The following is a 25,700-nucleotide window of genomic DNA, read 5'->3' on the forward strand; positions in this document are numbered from 1 at the left end:
GGAAGAATGCTTGGAATAAAGAACATTATAGATCAAATACTGCTAGGAAAATTGTTGAAATTTGACCCAAAGAGACAGCGGTTGTTGCAGTGTAGAGTCTGGGGTTGTGTAGTTTTTCTCAACATTCAGTCAGGAATAGATAATACCACCCAGTTTCAAATCAGTTATGGAAATGTGTTTGGCAGCAAGGTTATAATAGTTAACAAAAACGAAACGAAATAACGAAAACTAGAATTGAAAAAACATTTTCGTTAACTGAAATAAAAATAAAAACAAGAGTTTTTATAGAAACGATAACTAACTGAAACTGTATTATGTGGTTACAAAACTAACTAAAATTATAGTTAAAATGTCCTTTGTTTTCATCTTTGTCATCTTTTTTCATACATAAACCTTTTTGGTTGATATGAAATCTATTTCATCTATCTGGTTTTATGACTTAATAACCTTATTGGGGCTGAGATGGATCAGACAAAGGAAATAAAGGAAACATTTATTGTGACTTTATTGATACAATACATACCCCCAATACAAAAAACCTAAAACTTACACTAAAACTAAGCATTTTCCCAAAAAATAAAAAGTAATTAAAACTAGCAAACTCACTCTAAAATTCACTCTAAAAACGAATTAAAACTAACTGAATTTTAAAACAAAAACTGACAAGAAAATTCAAACTATAACTAATGAAAAATCCCAAACTATGATAACGTTATTTGACAGCCTGTCACTCAGAAGCTTGGAAGCAGAGGAGTTACATTAACTTCACGTGTCCTCTGACCCTGGTTCACTTTTTCTAACATGACTTTTCCCCTGTATTTCTGAATGGTGAGAGATCAAAGTAAGTAAATCAAGTAACTGCTGAAGTGCTCTTCATTTCAGTAACATTTCTCCCAGTGCAGCTTATCCCTCTTCTGTATAAGTGCACCGCCCTCTGCTGGTGAGAAGGGCTCAATGCAGCTTTAATCTCTCATGGAAAACTCTCAGTCCTAAATACTGCAGGTGTGTGTGTGTGTGTGTGTGTCTGTGTGTCTGTGTGTGTGTGTGTGCCTGTGCGTCTGTGTGTGTGTGTGTGTGTGTGTGTGTACTTGTAATCCAATCATAGTGAGGACCAGAATTACTTCTTAACTTTGTGAGGACATTTTTGCACCACAGGCTAAAAGTGTTTGAAGGTTTCTGTGGTTTCAGTTTCAGGTTCAGGTTTAGGGGTAGGGTCAGGGGCTACAAATTCATTACATTAAAAAGATAGAAGTACAAGGATGCGTGTTTGTGTCTTCTCGTACTTCCTACACAGTGAGGACCATGGCTTTAACCAGCAAACTGAGGACATTTTTTCTTCAAAGGCCTGTTTGAGGGTTAAGACTTGATTTTAAGGTTCAGGTTATAATCAAATCAGGTTTAGGTCAGAGGGTTAGGATTAGGCATTCAGTTGTGATGGTTAAGGTTAGGGGTCTAGGGAATGCATTTGATGAATACAGAGTCCTCACAACGATAGAAGGACGTGTGTGTGTGTGTGTGTGTGTGTGTGTGTGTGTGTGTGTCTGTGTGTGTGTGTCCTCTGCTCTCATCTCAATGATGAGTTTTGCTGTTGTTTCACTGGCCGCTGATGAGTCAGCTATCCTTCTCCTTCTTCCTCCTCCTCCTCCTCCTCATCCTACTCCACCCACCCCCCCCACCCCCCCTCCTCTTCTGTGAGGATCAGGACTCCAAAACGGCAGGAATTGAATTGATTTGTCCCTCAGCATGCAGCTCTAAGCGGAAGAGATTTGATCTGGATTGCACTGTGGCCACACACACACTTTACTCTCTGCAGGAGAAAAAGGCAAATATAAACACACACAGAGTGAGGTAACGGCATATAACAAGAGGCGACTGGCTGAAAATATATGTAAATAAGTAACACGCATACACATTCTTCTTCACTGCTTCATAGGTTATGACTCCAGCTGCAATGGGAGACGCTCACGCACACAAATACACAGTGTCCCCCTGCTTAGATCGGCACAATCTCTCTTTTATTATAACTCACACATACTGTTTTGTTATTTATATTTTATACACATGCATAAACACACACACACAGACCCACACACACACACAGAAACAAACAAACATTTTTCTTTTCATTTGCTGGTGTTTAATGATGCCGAATTGTGCAGTCGGCAGCAGAATCTCCAGCCTATCATCTGCACTCTCTGGCCCTGGAGGAGCTGTCATCATTTTAACAGTGTGTTACCAGTGTGTGTGTGTGTGTGTGTGTGTTTACGATACTCCAGTAGGACTCCTCCAACAGCAAGGCAGTCCCAGCAGCTCCAGGCATTGTTCACGGGGAAATATAATGACAGCAGAGCAGCTCGAACAACAGGTAGCGTCTCTGTAATTATGGCCTGGAATGTAGCAGACGGAGTGTGTTTCGCTCACAAGATGCTGCTGGCAGTTCAGTGTACTGGAGAGCCTGTTAATATGTACATAATGTTAGCAGTAATACTTGTCGACTGTTATGGAGCAGTACAAAAACATAACCCTTTTTATATTTCATTTTAAAAGGTATTATATGCAGGATATTCCCAAGAAAAAAGCAATGTATCTGCAGAGACACGGCCCTCTGCCTGTATTTTCTCTTATTTTCTTATTTTTTGGGAAGTTTCTGGGTGTGAGCAAGAGCCTTTTGGCCCCAAGTTGTGTGTGTAACCCTGAGTTAATAACAGCACGCAGGGTGTGCAGCCTGTTCCCAGGTTCTCAAATACTGCTGCTGAATCAGGGCCAGCCGCTTGCAAACATCAAGCTTTTGTTTACACAAAATTCTACAATGCTGCACCTTTCCGCAGGGTTGTGTGATGGTGGGGGTGTTTATCTGTGCTTCAGACCATAACTGCCGCAAAACAATCAGTAATTAATATTTTATTTCTCTGATTCACAGCATTCTTCCTGCTAATGCTGCTACCTCTCTTTATCCACTGTCTAGCTCACTCAACCACTGCTTCTCTCTCTCTGGCTCGTATAAAAAATGCCTCTTTTAGCCATGTTTCCACTAGGGGGAAAAATGTCCACCGGGGGAGTCTCAGGCCACACCCTCTCAAAAGTCCCTCACTCTGTGTGTCTCCATTACAAGTTAGCCCCGCAGAGGGATTTAGAGACTCTGGAGGTGACGGATGGTTTTCACCGTTGCTAACTGTACACAACGTCAGCAGCTGAAAGCAGCATGGCTAATTATGTACAGAGTCTCCGCTGATCATAAACCAACATGGTCTCACAGAAATCCGTGAAATAGAAACGGATTTGCTCAAATTTCCATGAAACTGACATTTCGCTACAATGCAAGTTAATGACAGTCATATCCCGTGGCTATTCCAACATACAAAGTGATTATGTACATTCAATGAGTGAATATTTAGAAAATAAAACATATATTTCTCGCTAGAAATGTGATCAAAATCCATTTTTATGCAGAAACGAAGTCAAAATATTGATTTTTTTCACTAAAAATGAGAGAACTGTCCGCCATGTTTTTTGTTCTGACCGCCGGAACCTTGAAAGTCACGTGACTTGGAACAAACCAATAGGAAAAAATATCCATGGAAGAGCCACGGGATATGACTGTCATTAACTTGCATTGTAGCGAAATCCGTGTCAGTTTCACGGAAATTTGAGTGATTCCGTGGCTATTTCACAGATTTCTGTGAGACCAGGTTCTCATAAACATAGTGATTGTGATTAACGGCATCGCTAACTGTACACAGAGTGTCCAGTGCTTGTTGTAAATAAACAGAGATCGCTAAGTGAACACCTCCTGTAGCAGCAGCACATACACATTGTACTGCTACAGAGCTAACTGTAGCTAACTGCCGCTAACGGTAAGAAGGAGTCGCTGGATTTGTCTCCAGTTGCTTTCTTGAAAAATAGTCGCTAAGGGTGTCTGAAAAGTCGCTAAATATTGCAACAAAGTCGCTAAGCTGGGAACAGTGCTTCGCCGGCTTTTACAAATGCTGCGTGTTGTTGTCGTGTAGAGTACTACGTCACATCCTGCTTTGCGATCCTATCCAGTCTCCAGACTGCTCGTATACAAATTAGGGACATTTGACATTTGTTGAAATTTGTTTTAACATGTTTATTTACACTTTGGAAAACACACACAGTGTTTAGGCTACTCTGTTCTTTCATTGTTTTGTACATTTTTAACACATTTTAAATCCAAATTATGTAGAATACTGTGTATTAAAACATTCTTTAAACAATAAGTAAGAATAAAAACCTGGGATGAAAAGATATTGGGCAAAAATTGCTTTCAGTCACTAAATGGCAGCACTCCTTTCAGTCTGATGGATGAATTGTCAAAATGCAAAGTCAAGATACTTTCAGTATTTCACCTGTTTGTCCTGCACTGGGAAAGTAAAAGACTTTACTGGCTATAAACTTATTTTCATTTATCTACCTTCTAAAGGTCTCTCTGACATATCTGCAGCTTAAACAGAAAACTGCAGTGCTGGAGACCAATAAAATAACAACCTTTTCAATTTATTCATTTAGTTTTTAGCTTTTAACTGGTGACTTTTAAAGCTCGACTGGTTCTGCCCCTTCAGCTATACTCCACATCTATCATTCCCTTATGAGGCAGAGCCCAGTCGTGCATCATCAGCCAGCGCACCTTTGCCCTTTACAAAGCTGTGGAAAAGCTGAGTGGATCTTTTTGTGAGGGACTGTACATTTGCTCATGATCAAACAATCAGAGTATCTTGTTCTGAATCACCATTTAAAGACATGTATACTGCCCTACAAAGACTAACTGCAGTAACTACATTTTTGGACGAAATTGAGTTATAACTAAAAATGAACTTTGAAAATGAAAGTTTTAGGTTTCAATTTTGCTTTAATGCAAAGAAATAGCTATATAAAATTTGCAGTAACTACAAAATCCAACTCAAAACCAAAGTAGACCACAGTAATTGCTCACAGTCTGATTTGGATATATATACAAATTTAAACACAAAACCAAAGCAGATGGTCTGATACAGTGTAGCCTTGTATTTCTTCATTGTGTTGAATAGTGAAGACAAGAATAATATAAATTATAAGTTTATTTGATATATATATTTATTATTATATTATTTATATATATATATATATATATATATATATATATATATATATATGGCTCATATGGCAGCAACAGCTTGCATATATAGGGGGGTGCTGAGCCATGAAGTGCTTTAAAAGTAATCAGTAAAATCTTAAAATCAATTCTATAACGGACCGGTAACCAGTGAAGAGAGGCTAAAACAGGGATAATATGTTCAGCCCAAGAAAGGCAAAGACATGAAATTTCCCAATCACAGCATGAATACATACAATATTTTTCACTTTTGTTAACACTGTGTGAGAGAGCATTTGTGCTACATTCAAGTGGTGTTAGAAAAATCTAAAAAATGTGCTCCCAACTACAAAAATGCCTGAATGTTAACAGTGTGAGATTGTATGCCTAGGTGGATGTCTCTGCTGTTAGAGTACCCAGTTTATACTTTAAATGGTTGATCTTCATTGCAATTGGGAACCATTCAACAAATTTGACCAATAGGTGTCTGATCTGACCAGCTATGTAAATAGAGTATGTTGACTAGTATATGACTTGTTCATCTGACTTATTCTCCAGTTTTGCTATTGGAAAATTGGATGTAAGCAATTAATTAGCCAATAATAGGACAGCCTTTCAGGCTATCTATAGCAAGCAATCTTAAGGACACTTAAACCACAGGGGACTGAGTGCTCTAGTCGCTGTGGTTCACTTCATTATATGAAGTGCATAGCTCTTAGGCCTCCCTGCTGTGACTGGCCATGTTGAAAGAGCATTTGAAAGAAGCAACATTGTAGACGCCAAGGCAAATAGCCTTGGCGTCTACAATGTTGCTTCTTTCACCCAGTCGGAACAAAGTGGTTTGAACAGATGAACAGAGTGAGTGACCAGTTGACATTGCTATTTGTAGAGCTAAAAATATCTAAATTTAACAGGGGATGCCAACTATTTTCAGTAGTAAATATGTTCACTCTTCAGGGGGCACTTTGATGGGGAACCATCAGATGGGGCCGGCTGGGTCAGACCACCTGGTGGAAGAAGATTTCTCTGTAAAGTTAAAGTACTGGTGTTATGAGCTAAATTTACTTTCTACTGACAGAAAGTGTCACAAGATAAGTCTGGGTGGTCGTGAAATGATTACAGAAGTTTATATTCATGTTTTGGATTTTTCTCTAATCTTTGTTTAAGAATATAGACATATTTTATTCAATCTCTTAACTTTAATTTAAATGATAATGGACCTGCACTTATATAGCACTTTTCTAGTCGCTTTGTGACCACTCAAAGCGCTTAACACTACAGACTGACTCATTCACCCGTTCACATTCATACTGGTGGCAGAGGCTACCCTAAACGGTGCCATTGCCACCATTGGGAATTCATTCACATACTGATGAACGCAGCATCAGGAGCAATTTGGGGTTCAGTATCTTGTTGAAGCATACTTCGACATGTAGGCTGCCATGGTCAGGGATAGAACCACCAACCATTTGACCAATGGGTGACCGATCTACCAACTGAGCCACAGCCACCCCAAAAAAGCACCATATACTGAGTTTCCAGTTGTGGAAGCCATTGGCTGTACAGTCAGTCTGGCTGATTCAGCCTCTGGGGGGCAACGGACAATATTTTGGGGGTTCTGGTGTAGCCAGCAGGTATCAGGGCCAAGACTTCTTTTTTCCATTTGTCGGTTATTGTTTAAAGTCAGCTAAGCAACTTGAGAATGGAGTTGGAGAGACGTCTATGACTGGAATGTTTCTCTGCATATAGATGCAGACAATATTAAGAAAAGCTAAATTGTTGTCAGATGACCAAACATAATTGGTCAATATTACTCTGACTACAAAAAAAAATCCAGAATGCATCTGATACCAAAGTCTTGTCATGTTGCAGATAGCTTTTAGGTTATGAATGCTAACAACTTGCAGACATCTGGAACATGGGGGCTCTACTTTTTTATGAGAGACAAGCCAAACAATTTTGGGGAATCACGGGTTTAATTGTTAACAATGTGTTAGTTTCCTTTCAAGTTCATCTGCATTTTATGTAAAACCCTAATCTTTGAAATGACTAGTGACTGCACCTGTCCAATAAATGAAATGAGGTAAAATGTTATATATTTTCCACTAAATTTTAGTCAAGTAGAAATAAAAAACAGGGGTGTTAATCACAAGTTTCATCAAGATACAAAATTAAATCACATTTAAATCGTATCATGGCAATATAATACAGGGGCCTGCGATCGATATGAGACAGTAACATATGCCTATTTAACACAGTTACATTTTTCAGCTTTTCAACAGTATACAGTACTGTGCAAAAGTCTAGTCGAGGAGAATTGATGCTGGTTTGAAGGCAAAGGGTGCTCACGCCAAATATTGATTTGATTTAGATTTTTCTTCTGTTCACTCACTTTGCATATTGTTAAAAAAACTATTAACATTTCTATTTTTGAAAGCTTATTTTACATCATTTTTCCACACTTGCCTAAGACTTTTGCACAGTACTGTACATAGTTGTTTATATAGGGGAGTAAAACTGTGTCCTTGTAAGATAAACTGGCAACTCAGCATTAAAGCCCATGTGTTTTCACACCCACACTATCTCCACATTTGGAGACTACACTGCAAAAAAGGTGTATCTAAAAACAAGATAAAACACTAAATCTGAGGGAAATGATCTTGCTGCATGGACAGATAATTTCACTTGACAAGATTTCTTAAATTAAGATTGTTAAATCTAGAAATAAGCATGTTGAACACTTAAACTAATAAATTAACTCTTAAAACAAGATAAATTATTTAACGCTTCTAAATCTAAAGTTTTTTTTTATCTTGGTAAGAAACAAATAATTCACAGTGCACTCTGCTCGGGCCAGTTCATCACTGCTTGCAGCTTTAATTTATCTTGTTTTAAGAGTTAATTTCTTATTTTAAGCATTCAACATGCTTATTTCTAGATCATTTCCATCAGATTTAGTGTTTTTATTTTGTTTTTAGACACCCAAACTGGAAAACAAGTGGCACCAGAATGAACATACGGTGCTTCCACAGCTTGCTGGCTGTTCAGTCACCCAGTGGAGTCCTTTGGGAGAAGCTTGTTATTTGGTCAGCTGACCAGCAGGGCGCAGCATTGAACTTCACAGCACATTCAGGAGAAATCAGAAGGGACGAGAGGGGGAGTAGAAAGATGAGGACCTCAGGGAGGGAGTGTGATCCTTGTGGCCCTCTCATCTTCTATGTGTGTGTGTGTGTGTGTGTGTGTGTGTGTGTGTGTGTGCGCTCAGGTGTGTAGTCTCTGGACGTCAGGGAGCATCTTCTGAGCTTCAGCCAGCCTGCCTGTTCATGGCACATCAATTGGAGACATGCAAATATTTGTATCTTCTTCAATAATCCCTCTCTTTTTATTTATTGTTTTTGCCGTTTCAAGTCCAATTTAAATGTCGGCGTGAGGTAACTCTAATATAATTTTCTTATACAGCCACAAAAGTAATTTCATTCCATTTGATCATCGCAGGTGAAACAATTGAATTTCCCCGTGGATGTTATTGTTTTCTAAAGGTTGATGGCATAAAGATACTGCGTCTAATTTGAGACTGACCATTTCAAATTGAATCGGCGCACCAGATAGGGTTAAAAGGTAAGGATTACAAAAGCAGTGTGATTACTTTACTGTGTGTGTGTGTGTGTGTGTGTGTGTGTGTGTGTGCGCCTGTGTGCAGCGTAACCAATTCTGTTAAAGGAGCTCAGCCATGAGAACGGACATAAAAAATTCAGCTGACAAGAGGAACTAGCTCTCCTGCGCACACACACACACACACACACACACACACACACTGAAGGTAACTCACAGTGATGCACCAATTCAAATCCCAGTCAAGCTTTATTTATCCACAGATGTGACTTAGTGATCTGATGGGACTTGCCAAAGCAAATTTACATCAACCCCATTGGCTCTTTTTCTCCCTTTTCTTTTCTTTTTCTCTATTTCTTTCTCTACATCTGTTCCTGCTGTCTTTGTCTCACTTTAATTCAACTTTTTTTTGCATCCATTTGATCACAATCACGTTTTTGTCGTTTTAGAAAACAGACACAATGAGAAGCATTCTGATAATGAAATTTCTATTTTTATCTCTCCATCTCAATCCTTCTTTATTTCTTTCTTTGTCTCTTTGCTGTGGTAAATTAGGGGGGTAGACAAATCTAGCGTGTGTGTGTGTGTGTGTCTGTATGTCTGTCTGTCTGTCTGTCTGTGTGTGTGTGTGTTGGGAACAGTCAGGCTTCAGGCTGCTGTCATTCACTCTCTGCTGATGTCACAGGCTCCCACATGGGCTCTCAGCATCCCAGAAGGGACACACACACACACACACACACACACACACACACACACTCACAGTGTGCAGCTGTGTCCACGATGTGATGAAATATACACAGCTGTCTTTTTCTTTATTCTTTCCCCCCTCTGTCTCTCTCTGTTTCTCTCCCTGAGTCCACCTGCACCGCTATGTCATTTAATTGGTTCCAAGACACACACACACACACACACACACACACACACACACACACACACACACACACACACACACACACACACAGCGTTTCGCTTCAACAGGTGTGATGTCAGCAGGAGCTCAGCATGGCGCCACATGTTGCTATGGTGACCGGCAGGCGCCTAGCGACCAACATTTGCTCACATGCTCTTGTCTTCCTTCCTTTCTTTTCATTTTTATTTCCGTTTCTTTGATCTCTTTTCTTTTTCTTTTCATGCTTTTCGTGTCTTCTCTCTTTTATACTGTCATCTTTCATGTTTCTTGTTCTCCTTCACTTTTTCCTCCCCTCCATCTTCCTCCTGCCTATATTCCTCCACTCCCCCCCAAGAAAAAAAAGCACCTGATAGGCTTGTGGCAGGTCTGGGTGGCCAATGGACTCATTTTTTTGTCAGTAGACGTACACACACATGCACACAAACGCACACTGGCACACACATGGACACTTTCATACCTGTTAACCAGTGAAACTTGTTCCCACTTTGGTGACCTGCATGGGGTGCAGGTTCATGTGTTTAGTGCACACCTGTGTGTGCATGTGATCTTGTAAGTGCATATGAGTGCACCTGCAGGTGTGTGTGCATGCATGTGTGTGTGACTAATCCCTTCTGACATGTTGCCACAGCTGTTTAGCAAGGATTAGAAAACAGGCTCGGAATTAAAATTCTGAATTCCGTTTATTAGACTGTTAAACCAACAACACTACCAAATAAATATCAAAATACACACGGACAAGAGTAAACCAACCAGTGATTGATAATCCAACAGAAATTAGGGGAGAATTGAGTGATTACAGGGAGGATTAAAAGTGGAAGGAAAACCATGTTTTCTCTACTTTCACAGACTGTTTAAAGACAGTTTCAGGTGTCAGGTGTAGTGTTTCAGGTGAAGCCAACAGTTAAAAGATTCACTGCTGCCTGTCTCTTCATCAATAGTCATACACACACACACACACACACACACACACACATTCTTGTACTTCTATCTTTGTGAGGGCCCTCATTGGAATAGTTGATTCCCTAGCAAGGTTATAATAGTTTTTTGTTTTCAAATTCAGTTAGTTTTAATTCGTTTTTAGAGTGAGTTTGCTAGTTTTAGTTTAGTTTTTTTTTTAAATGCTTTAGTTTTAGTTTAGTTTTTATTAGTTTTAATGTTAGTTTTAGTTTTTTGTAATGGGGTATTTGTTGGGTGGGAGATTAAAAAAGGTCACAGTAAATTTTGCCTTTATTTCCTTTGTCTGATCTATCGTCATTATGTATGAAAAAAGTTGACAAAGACGAAAACGAAAGACATTTTCACTATAATTTTAGTTAGTTTTGTAACCACACAATACATTTTCAGTTAGTTATCATTATCATGTAACCTGAACCCTTAAAACAAAGTCTGAAATCTCAAAAAAGCCTTTAAAGAAGTGAGGACCGGCCAAATGTCCTCACTTTGCAAAAATGTCCTCACTCTGTTGGTTAAAAAAGTGTTCTGGTCCTCACTATGTCGGGAGAACAAGAACACACACACACACACACAGTGCTGCTCTGCTAGTTCAGTAGAGAGAGAGACAGGCTACACTTAAACCACACAGGTGCAGGTAAAAAGTCATATATTTGATCTGCAACTATGTATTCAAACTCAAAATTAGCACTCCTGAAGTTATGTGCTGTGTAGTTATGACCAGGCAAAGTGGTCTAATTAATCTGTTCATTTCTCCTAGAAGTGGAGGAGCATTACCCTGTCTCCACTCTCTGCTCACATCTCTTGCTCTCCGACTACTTCAAAATAAAATTTGATCAATCACCCAACCACACTATGTTTAGGGCTGAAACCAATGATTTTCAAGTTTCAATCAACCCGAGTGTGGTGAAGCACCTCTGTGGCTGCAGCTTTCTCTGCCTCATTTGATCGTAAAATCGAAACTAAATTTTTTTTTTTACCTTAGCCCAGTTGCGGGCCAATGGCCGATACTGTGACTAGCCACCAGGGGGCGATGGACATGTATTGGCCAACAAGATCTCCAACCTAAACAACAAAATAAGTTGTTTGTTAATATCACTCATAACGACCCATATGAGTGTTTCGCGGTTCTCAATCCTTGGGCGGAGCGTATCGTTCTAAAATTAGCACATACACTACCGGTCAAAAGTTTTAGAACACCCAAATTTTTACAGTTTTTAGTAGAAATTCAAGCAGTTCAAGTCAAATGAACAGCTTGAAAGGGTACAAAGGTAAGTGGTGAACTGCCAGAGGTAAATAAAAAAAAGGTAAGGTTAACAAAAACTGAAAAATAATGTACATTTCAGAATTATACAAGAATGCCTTTTTCAGGGAACAAGAAATGGGTTTGGAGTCTTGGGCTACTTTGTCCATTTTTGAATTCATTTTGTGTCTTTTGGTGTCTTTTTTGGTCATTTTGTGTCTTTTTTAAGTCATTTTGTGTCTTTTTTTGGTCATTTTGTGTCTTTTTTTAGTCCTTTAGTCCAACATAAAATGTGATTTTGAATCTTTTTTTTACTTTCAAAACACTATCATGCTCAATAAAGAATGTTAAATGTTGCAAATATGCATTAATTTCAGAGTACACTGAGACATTAAACTGCATCATTTTCAATTAAATTCTGGAAAAGTTGGTGTGTTCTAAAACTTTTGACCAGTAGTGTACATCATTTTACATACAAGTACGGTTTTGCAGTTATAAAGAAAAGGCTGTAGTTTTGTTGAATTTAGGCAATAAAACCACTGATCTACGTTTAAACAGTAACTTAAATGTATGAGGCACGCAAGTTCAGTGATGTTTAAATCACATCGTTTACTTTTGTTTTCACATGGGACACAAACCCTGTTCTCCTGGCTGAAAGTCTGACGTTTGTTCCACTCACTTACCCGCCTGAGTGCAACCTCCCTCATTTATACTCCACATCAGGGGCGCAGATGGGATTTTTGAACTGGGGGGGACGAAGCTCACCAAATGATTTCAACTCAATTAGTTATTTTTCCACTTCATGCCTTAACCCAAATATTCATTCATTACCATTAACCGCTTATCCGCATTCGGGTCGCGGGGGGCTGGAGCCGATCCCAGGCGAGAGGCAGGGTCCGCCTGGACAGGCCGCCAGACTATCACAGGGCTATAATGGGGGAACCCATAAAAAGTCCGGGTGTCCGGGAGCATGCTCCTCCGTAGAACATTGTTGCCCTAAAAGCCTAAATTTGGTGCGTCTCGCGCATTCTGATGCCACTATTCCATCTTAATCATTGCATATTTTTTCATTAATTATTGTAAAGGAGAATAAGGGTTCTTCTATGTTTTATTTAAGGTGTCATATTTTGACCGTCTTTTTTGCAAATTCTGTGGTGGACTCTGCTAACACATCCATGTGCTCTTATTTTGAAAGCTACATGTGTTTGCTTTTATTTTGAAGGCGGGTCTAATACGTTCTTACCGTAACGCTGTATGGTGTGTTATATTAACACTGAAAGTCGGAACTTGGAGCTCAGGACTCTCACAGACACTAGAAGGTGGTCTAAAAGTCTAAAATGTAAATCTTGTCGTATTTTGCTGCCTGTACAAACAACCTATAAGGTCTACTGACACTGCTAATAAATATGTCCCATAGATCTCAAGAGCTCGCACTTATTACTTATTATATATTGCACCTCCTTGGGTTCTCGCCAATACACCTGCTGGGCGTGAAGTTGATTGGATAAGCGTATATACGATTAATTATCCACTTAATAATCATGAAAGTTTTGCAGCCATTGAAATTATAACAAAATGTAATTCTGTACAACTTAAAGCTCATTTTATATTTTCTAAATCACAGCTGTGATACAGAAATGTACCAGAAACTGCCCGATTGTCTCCATGACACACTTCACTTCAGCCTGGACTGCATTTACCAAATCAACAGGTGCAGTGAGTGGACACTTACCTGGCAAATGATTAGGGACACATGCTGTTCCACCATTTACATACACACACACACACACACACACACACACACACACTTTTTGAATATATTTGAACAAATAAGTGTGTGTCCTGCTGCTGCTGCTGCTGTGTGTGTGTGTGTGTGTGTGTGTGTGCGTGTGTGCGTGTGTGCGTGTGTGCGTGCGTGCGTGTGTGTGTGTGTGTGTGTGTGTGTGTGTGTTTTGGACACCATGCTGACGCACTGTGGGGGTGTTCAGACGTCATTCACATTTAGCTACCAGCCAAGTCCAGGAAGTAACACAACTGACTCACACATACACACTGTTGCTTGTGTGTTTGATGGTGTGTGTGTGAGAGAGAGCAAAGGAACTTTCACTTTAATATATCAAGTAACCAAGGAGACTTGGGCCACTGATCAATATTTGATTCTGTGCCACTCAAGCAGATTGTGTCCGTGTGTGTGTGTGTGTGTGTGTGTGTGTGTGTTTACTGCTTTTACTCTTGAGGTTGTGGCGCTGGTCCAATGTGTGTGTCAGCAGAGAGAATGGTCAGCAGCCACAGTGTTCGCTTACATTGATTTTGTCATCTCTGGGACAGCAGGTTGAGCCAAGATGGCGCCCATAACAGCAATAGCAGGCAGCATTTAGACGGTGACATCATATTTAATATTCATGCGCTCGTCCTAAGGTGCCAGACATCTAATTGAGGGTTCCTGTGGTGATTCCGACGTACAGCCAGATCGGGAGCGCTGCCAAACACTCAATTCCATCATGGGGATGTGAGGTGGGACCAGCTTTAGACGTGCTGTCGGTTTTAGTGTCATTACTCATCAACACGTACACAAAACTGAGAGGGATTGCCTCTTTTTTTTAGACTTTATGTATTTGTGTTGGAGTGTTTATGTAAGCAGCATTTTAATGTTGTAAAGACAGGGCTCATTTAAACTACTTAATATACTTTTATGAGGTTTAACTAAACAAAAGAATGTCTAATCACTTTAATTGTATCATGTTTCTTAAATTAAATCTCGACCTGAAAAGAAACTTTAGCTGTCAGCTAAATGTAGTGGAGTAAAAAGTACAATATTTGCCTCTAAAATGTAGTGGAGTAGAAGTATAAAGTTACATAAAATGGTTCTTAAGTAAAGTAAAAGTGCCTTAAATTTGTACTTAAGTACAGTACTTGAGTAAATGTACTTAGTTACATTCCACCACTGCACTTAATGCAAGTATGTAACTTTCATTATTTCAAGTTAATTCAACTTGAATTTTGTCATTTTTCATTTTCACTTAACTGATTGAAGTCGTTTGTTCTGAAATCATGAATTTAATGTTGCTGACTGTTCTCCCAACTCAGTTATATTTATTTATTAAAGAAACTGGTGCATCATATTTGCAGGCTTCCCAGCATGTTTGAGTGTCAAAATTCTAATAAAAAAAAAAACATTCTCGTTTTTATAAGGGCTTTAACATTAAGTCAGTTAATCATTTGCTAATCAATTAGATAATCAACAGCAAATTATGGGGACCTTTTTATTTCATTTTAATCAATTGTTTAAGTCATTATCAAGCAACAAAGCCAAATATTTGCAGGTTTCTGCTTCTTTAATGTCAGGATTTGTTTTGTTAGGGTTCAATGTCTATATTGAAGAAGGCCCCTATGACTTTGGGAAATTGTGGTGGATGTTTTTCAATGTTTTCACATTATATGACTGTCATTAACTTGCATTGTAGCGAAATCCGTGTCAGGTCACGGAAATTTGAGTGATTCCGTGGCTATTCCACGGATTTTGAGTTAAGCGAATCCGTGGCTATTTCACGGATTCCTGTGAGACCAGGTTCTTTTAAAAACATATTGTAGTTTGACTGAAGTAAACCTATTCTGGGTCCATTATTCAGCTTCTATTAAATCTTCTCTCCACATACCGACCTGCCTTCTAGTGCTGCTCAGACTTTTCCAGCACTGTCACTGAGGGACTTGCAGGGTTTCCAAAGTCATCAGGTTTCTGTGTCCACTGGGAGCAGTTTTAAAGAGTAATGCTGTACCCAGGTTGAGTTCCTGTCCACCTACTGGATGATTTTCAAAAATGAGAGGCAGTAAAGTTTGGAGAATGGTGGAGAGTTGTTCTCCCCAGCAGTCTGATAAACTGCTAAAGACAGGGGAGGGAAATGAATTGAAACATTGAGCTCCTAGTGGTATTTAAATAATGCAAATCTATTCAAATATGCAATTAGAAGACAGATCGAAACGCATTCTCATTGCTAATAGTTGTTTTGCTACAGTCAAACTTTAGCGTACCCACTTTTACACTGAGAGTGGATTTATTTCTGAATTAACAGCAGTTTGAGGTGGACTGCTTGTCTGCAGAGGTCCTACAGCTCCACAAATCAACGCGTGAGTTGTTGACAATCTTTACTGCAGCTGTAACCGTGCAGGGCAAAGTTTTATTAATGCCATCATTAATTTTTATGTGCTCAGATCGTGGTATCAACGTGTGGATTTTATAGCCGGCTCGTCTCACTGTAAAATCAATGGTCATTAAACAGTAAAGAACCCAAAAAAGTCAGCATCCAACTTTATTGGTTGCAGCTTTTTTATTTCTGTTTTGATCTTTTCTGCTCTCTGGTTTCAAGTTCCTCCTCCTTCTACTTCCTTCCTTTTCTATTCTGAAACTTTACTTTCCATTTCCTCATACAATTCCCTCCTTTTCTTTTATCCTTGCATCCTGTATCTCTTCCCTCCCTTCCTAATCCTCTTCTCATGTGTCTCTAGTTTCTCTAACCTTTTCTCCTACTCTCTCCAATTTCCTGCTATTCTTCTTTTCTTTTTCCTCTCCAAAGAGCGCTCTTCTCTTCCTTTTCCTCTCCATTCTTTACAACCACTCAGCAGCTCTCTTCACTTCCCTCATTGTCTGCAATCCATCACCTCCTCCTCCATCCCCTCTTCTCCACTGGGTACAATCTGAAGTGTGTGTATGTGTGTGTGTTGGTGTATTCCTCTGTTTCCATCCATCTGAGCCCCGTGTTTCTGAGTTATTACTCTCTAATCACAGCTGATCCCTGAGCCAATCCACAACACTCACACATCTTTCCATACTTTGCAGGTTTGTTTCCCGGCCTGGATGAGATCGGAAAACTTTTAACTTTTCATCATCTTCACAGAAAACACTGACTTTTAAAACAATCGTCCCCATGAGAGTTAGAAATGTAGATGTATCAGTTTGTCAGTTTATAATGATGGAGTATCATTCAGTTGTGTTTGTCACATGATATGTCAACATGGTCTCACAGAAATCCGTGAAATAGCCACGGATTTCGCTTAACTCCAAATCCGTGGAATAGCCACGGAATCGCTAAAATTTCCGTGAAACTGACACGGATTTCGCTACAATGCAAGTTAATGACAGTCATATCCCGTGGCTATTCCAACATACAAAGTGATTATGTACATTCACTGAGTGAATATTTAGAAAATAAAACATATATTTCTCGCTAGAAATGTGATTAAAATCCATTTTTATGCAGAAACTAGGTCAAAATATTGATTTTTCACTAAAAATGAGAGAACTGTCCGCCATGTTTTTTGTTCTGACCGCTGGGACCTTGAAAGTCACGTGACTTGGTACGAACCAATAGCCACGGGATATGTCATTAACTTGGATTGTAGCGAAATCCGTGTCAGTTTCACGGAAATTTGAGAAATCCGTGGCTATTTCACAGATTTCTGTGAGACCAGGTTCGATATGTTTAATCACAGACCACGCCCCTGTCAGAAGTTGGTGAAGGGGAGGAGAAAACAGCGAACACACAGCCAAAGAGAAAATAGGCCGAAAACACCCAGACCATGCCAATTAGATCTCCATGACTATTTCATTTTTTATGTGTAAAAACCCAAAGCTTGACAGACTTGCTGATGGTTCCTAAGCTATGATTGGACAATCACTATTCTTGGGCATGGTTCAGCAAACTGTCAAAGTCAAATATAGATTTTTACCCAAAGACTATATTAAAGAAATGGGTGCAGCTACTGTGATGTCACCCATTGGCTTGTGGACTACAGTTTTGAATCCTTGAGGTTGGCTGCTGTCATCTTGGTGTTACCCAAGCACGAAATGTATGTGGCACTTTAAAAGCAGCTAATAGAACAATAACATACATGACATTCACATGTGCCATTCACACATTTAAAAAAAAAAGCAAAAGAGAATAAGTAAAAAAGAAGATAGTGGCAGTAACAAAGAAAGTGACTATACCAGAGAAGTGCTTAAGGTATGTTAAGGTACTTAAAAATAGATATATATTTTGGAACCAGTGGCCATAGTTGGACTGGGAAATTATACCTAGCTGTGGCTATGTTTGTATGATTGCGTCGATGTGAAACCACTTTATACAAATTCAGTGAACCTGGTCTCACAGGAATCTGTGAAATAGCCACGGATTCGCTTAACTCAAAATCCGTGGAATAGCCACGGAATCACTCAAATTTCCGTGAAACTGACACGGATTTCGCTACAATGCAAGTTAATGACAGTCATATCCCTTGGCTATTCCATGGATATTTTTTCCTATTGGTTTGTTCCAAGTCACATGACTTTCAAGGTCCCGGCGGTCAGAACAAAAAACATGGCGGACAGTTCTCTCATTTTTAGTGAAAAAAAATCAATATTTTGACTTAGTTTCTGCATAAAAATGGATTTTGATCACATTTCTAGCGATAAATATATGTTTTATTTTCTAAATCTTCACTCAGTGAATGTACATAATCACTTTGTATGTTCGAATAGCCACGGGATATGACTGTCATTAACTTGCATTGTAGCGAAATCCGTGTCAGTTTCACGGAAATTTGAGTGATTCTGTGGCTATTCCACGGATTTTGAGTCAAGCAAATCCGTGGCTATTTCATGGATTCCTGTGAGACCATGTTGAATTCAGTCCATTTACTGTTTAGTCAACGCTCAGAAAGATGACATATATAACTTTAGATTAACAAAACTCAAGCACACTGCATTTTAAATGCACACATTGCCATGGATGTGCATTGCTACACTTCTACAATGACTTGTAAACCACAAGGTTGCAAAACCCTAAAGCATACACTATATGCTATATCGTCTATTTTACATGGGACTGTAATTTACAAAGTGGACATCATGCTGTTTGAAGAAAACTTGAAACTATTGATTGAGATGATAAACTCTTTATGAAAATGTTTACTGAGGTAATAAATCAAGTGAGAAGTTTATACAATCTGACTTATTTTTACAACTAGTACAGTCTCCCCCTGCTGGCCATCAGACAGAATGCAGGTTTAATGCATTTCTGCATCGGCTACATTTTTCCACCTTAGTTGCTCCATTTATTTATTTTATGGTCTATGTTTTGGCAGCTCTCATCCATTAATTCAATACTGCAGTATGTTGTGCCCTACGTGACCATGCCATAAAGTCAACCACATGAGTGCTGTATCATTTATTACCCACGCTTATTATTAATCTGCCCCTTTTATTTCCTCCTCTCTCTTTATATTTCCTTCTTTTCCATCTTTTTTTCTCTCTCCTTATCTCCCACTCTTCACTCTCCTCCTCCTCCTCCTCCACCTCCTCATCTCATCACCACTCTCCCAACACTTATCCCTCCCTGTCGAGGGCTTTGCATCCTTCATCACTCCTTCCCTCCGTGCCTCCCTCTCTCCTCCGCCGCTCTTCCATTCGTCGTGCTGCTGAGTTTGCACAGGGCCGACATCAATCACAAACTAATAATGTTATGTAGAAAAATGGATAAAGAGAGATGTTTTTCTTTTTCATATTGAAGGAAGGGAAACTTTTTTTTTAAACCTGAAGCATTGTGTGGGGGGAAAAACTGTAAAATAATAAAATAAACACACACACAAACACACATAAACACGGGGGTGCACTGCTTGTTTTTAACTATGTGATGTGGTTTATTTGTCCTCAGGGTCAGGGTACCCGTATGTTCTGGAGGCTCCAGCCCGGGACTTTATCTCTGGTAAACAAGCAAGCAAAAAGAACAAACGTCCGTATCATTCCCAGTCTGCCCCTTCAACTACCAACTAGCCTTAAACCCTCACACTCACACTGTGCTACAGCTATAACTCCTGCATTACTGCTCCATCATTAATCTTTGATAAGTGGTCAGTAAGTGTTGCTCCCTCGCTTTGCGACGTATTAATGCTGAATAAATAAAATCACATGGTTTGTCTTTGCAGATGAGTGTGCTTGTGTGTGTGTCTGAGGGCAAAAAAACAAACAAACAGGAAATATAAAAGCAGGAGCCAAAGTCTCATGATCTTGCTGTTTGCCAATGGTGCCCACATACACACATGCGCACACACATTCACCTTGTGGCTTCATATTAATCAACAGCCCACATGAAAAATATGTCTGTGTGCATATTATTCCCATTCCGCCGTGTGTCTCCGTGCCAGAAAAGACTAACTCTCCCAGCCTGGCCTTATTACAGCTAGCCTCCAGCCTTAATGGAAAGTAATAAAGAGCTCTGAACATCTTAGTTTAGTTGTGTGTTTTGTGTGTGTGTGTGTGTGTGTGTGTGTGTGAAAGCGGAGATGAATGGCTCTGATTAGGCAGCGCAAGCTGCGGACAAGCCTGATGATCAATGTCTCTCTTCTTTCTGCTGCACAGATGAATGTGCCACACACACACACACACATATACACATACATACACACACAAATACATATAGGTTTTTTCATCAACTGTGTGCGTGTTGTGTATTCTTCTGCAACTTTTAATACTTTTCCTTCCTCTCAAGATTGATGATGCTTCAATTCTCCGCTTCTATATGTATGAATGCATATACACCCAGCTTGTAACCTTACATGTACAATACATACGTGTGTATATTGTATGCTTGTATGTGTGTGTGTGTGTGTGTGTTGCTGTCAGTTTAAAGAATAGCAAATGCATGCGCAATGGAAATGCTGTGAAATTGGTTACGGCAGGGCATAAAAGTGTAAATCAGAGCGCACTTGTGTGTCTGCAGAGGACTGCGGAACGGAAGTGCTGACTCGGCAGCAGCAGAGATGGGGGGTTGGAGGGTGTGTGTGTGAGAGGAAGGGGAGGGGGTTGTGGGGGGGTTGGACGGGCAAAATAAAAAGCGAGAAAGAAATGAACGGATGCAGAGTCGAATCGGAAGGATGATATAAAGGAGGAAGTTAACGTAGAAGGGAGGGGGGCAACTAAAAAGAGCGGAGGGAGGGAGGGAGGGAAAGAAATTTTAAAAAAGAAAAGAGATAGAGATAGAGGGGGAGTTAATGGCAGAGGTCTAGGGGTTCCAGGGATAAAAATCAATTGAGATGGAATGAGAGAGGCAGATGAGAGAGGAAGAGAGAAGCGGTGCAGAGTTAGCAGCAGGTCCCTTGGCTTTAGCTTCACCAGGCTTTCATCCAGGAAATGAAATGACTTACCTCTCCCCAGTGTGATCAGCCTGAACACACACACACACACACACACACACACACACACACACACACAAACACTAAGAGATGTACACTAGCAAGCACACAAACTTACTTACTCGCTCTTTACGTTGACTCTGCGTGTGTGTGTGTGTGTGTGTGTGTGTCCATAGTGTGTTGCTTTTAATCACATTATGGCAGCCTCAGTGTTGAGGCACGGCTCATTTTGTTAATCATCGGTGTCATCATCACCAGTGTTTGACTGTTGCTTAATTAAGAATCATAAAACAGAAGGGTCTAATCGTTTGTGCAAATATTTGATCCCACTCTGAGCCATTTTTAATACCAAGTAAACACGTTTTAGTTCATAGACGTTTGTTTAGAGTGAGGTCCAGTGACCGAAACGTCATGAACAATAAAGCATATTGCAAGTAATACACAGTTTGTGGGAGTTTTCTAACCCCCAAAATACTGATATTGATTTATGCTTTCAAACTCCAGTGTTGGTGGCTCTTTAATACATATATATCATGAAAGTTATTCTTTGAAGAAAATGCATTTTCCATTCCAACCTCTCAAATAAGGAGATTTCCTGCTTTTCTCTGTTTTATATCATATTAAATTGAATGTCTCTGGGTTTTTGACTGACAAATGAAGACATTTAAAGTCATCATCTTGGATGGACATTTTTCACTATTTTCTGACATTTTTTAGACCAAATGATGAATCAATTAATTGAGGAAAAATTGTCAGATTAGGTGATAAAAAATATAAGGTAACACTTAAAAATGACCAACTAAATAATGATTATAGATGGTTTATAAATCAATTATTAACATTATCAAAGTGCTATATATATTTTATCTTAAAAAAAGTCAATCAATTTCTTAAAGTTATATGAATCATTTCAAAAATCATTAACATACTTAATATGGTGTTAAAAATGTTAAAATGAGTGCAACTAAAACTATTAATAAACTATTAATTATAATTTAATTGTTTGTTAATGGTAAAGTAACTAGAAATTTACATTAATATACCATCTATTTGCCATTTATAAATGATGTAGTTAGTTAAACATTAATAAATTATGTATATACAATTCTAAATGGTCTATATACGGTTTATAAATGATGATTAAACATCAATAAACTATCTGTTTACCATTTATAAATGATGGTTATTGTAAAGTGTTACCAAATATAATTTTGGAACTGAGTAACGTGCAGTTTCAGCCTCCAATGGATGCTGTTTTAGGAGAAAACACTGGGCTCAGGACCAGGATTCAAAGACATACACAGCTAATAAGGCAGCATTTTTTGGTGTATTCATATTTACGTGTGTGAAAGCTTTCGAGTGCAACAGCAACTTAAAAAATGTGCAATTGTCAGAAACGGATGATTAATGACCTCAACTTCATAAACTGAATCTGGAGTAATAAGTGTCACGGCAAACAGCAGCGAAGCACCGAACACAGAGAGAAAAAATATAAATAAAAGATCATAAGGGACATCATCCGCCCTCAGATTGCAGCCTCAGATGTTCATCAGATTAACACCAAGACTTCTGACCCACAACAGAAACCTCAATGCAACATTTGAGAAGTGCACTTGATGAAACTTTATGACTTTTCTCTATTTTTTAATGCTTAGAAATAACACAGTCAAATGCGTGGGCGTGTGGGTTTTGCTGTTGCTCCCTTAAGAAATGTTAACATACATCACACACTCTTTAGAGAGGGCTGCTGAGGCTGTTTTTGTATAATAACTCTGGTGATTGTGCTGGCCCGTTGTGTGTGTGTGTGTGTGTGTGTGTGTGTGTGTGTGTGTGCGTGTACACCATTACACCTCATTAAGCAGACATTGTACTGCAGCCATAAGACGGGTGTCACAGCCGTCGTTACTCGACGAGCAAACGGAGTGATTGAGTGCGAGACGAGGCGCTTTGCCTGCTCGCCCGGGACCGACGCCGACGCCGTTACAGCACATTTACATAAACATCACCTCCTTTTTCATCTCATTAGCATAGACAACACATTAACATGAAGGAAGGAGCGGAGGAGGGATAGATAGATAGATTAATGAATGGATGAACAGGGAGGAAGGGAGAGGAGGAGATGCTACAGTTATAGCGTGCTGAGGGAATGAAGATGGCCATATTAAGGAGCAGAGGAAACATTTACCGATGCATTGTTGGTTTTATTACTCCAAAAACGTTTCTTTTCTGCCTTTAGGGGCCAATTTGTCTTGTTAGTTTTTACTATTTCCTTCCTCCTTTTAGCTCCATTCTCTCCTGAGCTGCCTTTTTCTTTTTCCCTTTTATCTGCAGCTGCACAAACCGCTCATTTGTAAAAATTTTCACTAAGGATGAGGTAAATCTGTGCTCGGATTTCATTTGTGTATGTCAACTTTACTATAAATAGCTACTCAATAAAATTTAGGCAACAGATTGCACGCAATATTATTAATTAAATCTAACTACTTTACAAGTTGAGTTAATAACAACTTAACAGGAAGTGCCTGTCAATTAAAAACCGACTAATTCTATTGTGTTGGATTCATTCAAAATTCTCTTGATTTAGAATTACATACTCATAAAGATTATATTTAATGTGATCAAAATAAGTAGATTCCATCTCAAACATTTTTATATTAAAGTTACTTAAACAACTGACTCAAAATCAAGGACGCATTTATATTTATTACATTTTATCAAATATATTAAGTAAAGTTCTGTTGGCAAAAAATGAAGCATCCTGATGTTGGTGAACTTGGAGCGAACTTGGAGAGAGTTTAATACAAAGGAAGCTATTCAATAAGCTGCATCACATCATCAACTTCTATATAAACCTGTATGATCTGATTCACAAAAGATGCATAGTTTTCAGAATCTGTCTCTTCAACAAACATTTTTGTCCAGTTTAGGGATGTCGGGAGAACCGATACTTTGGTTTCAGGTCGATGTCTAAATTCCAAAATCAGGACGGTACTCATTTTTCAACAGTAGCACAGGTACCGTAGGGACTAGGAGATGAAAAAAAGGGAGAAAAAGGAGAGAAACTGACAGCAGAATTAGAGTTACAGAACTCCATCTTCCTGACTGCCAGAGAAGAAAAAAAACATGAATGACCATGAACTCCGGCGGTCAGGAAGAGTGAAGTAGAATGAAACTGGCAGATGTAACTAAGGTTCTTTGAATTCTAGATGACTGCCAGAGTTCCAGGTATTTTATATCGTTTATGGCAGTCAGGAAGAACAAAATTTGATTTATTGTTTTCAAATTAGGTACAGAGAATCAGAGAATTTAACCAGTATTGGAATGGACTACTGCATTTCTAGTTTTATGATCATATCCAGTCTAGTTACTGACAAAGCTAGCTCGCTTTGCAGGCTATCATGGGAGTTTAGTGCCACTATGTTGTATGTATGAGGGAGGATGAAAACTCTTGTTCTGACTTTTTCTAAATAGTCAAAGTAGGGCTGGGCGATATGGACAAAAGTCATATCTCGATATATTTAGGCTGAATATCGATATGTGATCTATATCCCGATATTTTTATTGCAAAGTGAGAGCAAATGTTCAGTCAGAGTCAAATATGACTTGCAACAAAACAAGTAGTTTTATTGAAACCGTTTATTTAAGTGAACATAAATACTGTATAACAACAGGAGAACCTTTTTTTTAAATCAAAGCTCTACAAAGTGCACATATGAATAAAAATTATCTTAAATAAAAATAGCCTATGAAATAAAATAGACCAATCTTTTTCTGAAAAAAATATATTTATATGAGAAAAGAATAACGAACATTACGAAATAACTAAATATGACAAACCCTATAGGGCAGCATTTCTATATAAAGAAAGGAAAATATTTGAACTATATCAATATATGTGATATGGTCTAATTCAATATCACATTTAAAAATATATCGATATATTTTTTTATATCTACATATCGCCCAGCCCTAAGTCAAAGGTGTTTCCACAAGTCAAACCCTCTTAAGCATTGGCCAAAGTCAGTACTTTCTCTCCTCTGGCTGTCTATTCAACACAAAGAACTGATCCAATGAGATAAATGCATTTAAAGCCTGTCACATATGAAACTGACACCGGAGCAGTGTGCTCACAGACAGCGTTGCAGCTGCTGTGCTGCTGTGCTTAACTGCAATCTACGACAAGTTTACCTGTGATAACGGGAACCTGGTCTCGCAGAAATCTGTGAAATAGCCACGGATTTCGCTTAACTCAAAATCTGTGCCATAGCCACAGAATCGCTCAAATTTCCGTGAAACTGACACGGATTTCGCTACAATGCAAGTTAATGACAGTCATATCCCGTGGCTATTGGTTTGTTCCAAGTCACGTGACTTTCAAGGTCCCAGCGGTCAGAACAAAAAACATGGCGGACAGTTCTCTCATTTTTAGTGAAAAATCAATATTTTGACTTAGTTTCTGCATAAAAATGGATTTTGAATACATTTCTAGCGAGAAATATATGTTTTATTTTCTAAATCTTCACTCAGTGAATGTACATAATCACTTTGTTTGTTTGAATAGCCACGGGATATGACTGTCATTAACTTGCATTGTAGCGAAATCCGTGTCAGTTTCACGGAAATTTGAGCGATTCCGTGGCTATTCCACGGATTTTGAGTTAAGCGAAATCCGTGGCTATTTCACGATTTCCTGTGAGACCAGGTTGGATAACGGCCATAGATAATACAAT

At 38.9% G+C, this 25,700-nt stretch overlaps 1 protein-coding gene across 4 annotated transcripts in view; it reads left to right on the forward strand.

Moving 5' to 3' along the window:
• clcn2c (chloride channel 2c) overlaps positions 1-25,700 on the forward strand; it is a 226,204-nt gene that overhangs the window by 74,534 nt on the left and 125,970 nt on the right. For all 4 annotated transcript variants that reach the window (XM_059330741.1, XM_059330743.1, XM_059330744.1 and 1 more), the window contains exon 3: positions 19,494-19,544. In XM_059330741.1, coding sequence (XP_059186724.1) covers positions 19,494-19,544 — 51 coding nt within the window. The remainder of the gene's footprint in view (positions 1-19,493; positions 19,545-25,700) is intronic.

This window comes from Centropristis striata, chromosome 4 (genome assembly GCF_030273125.1).
Source record: "Centropristis striata isolate RG_2023a ecotype Rhode Island chromosome 4, C.striata_1.0, whole genome shotgun sequence".
Classification (NCBI taxonomy): Eukaryota; Metazoa; Chordata; class Actinopteri; order Perciformes; family Serranidae; genus Centropristis; species Centropristis striata.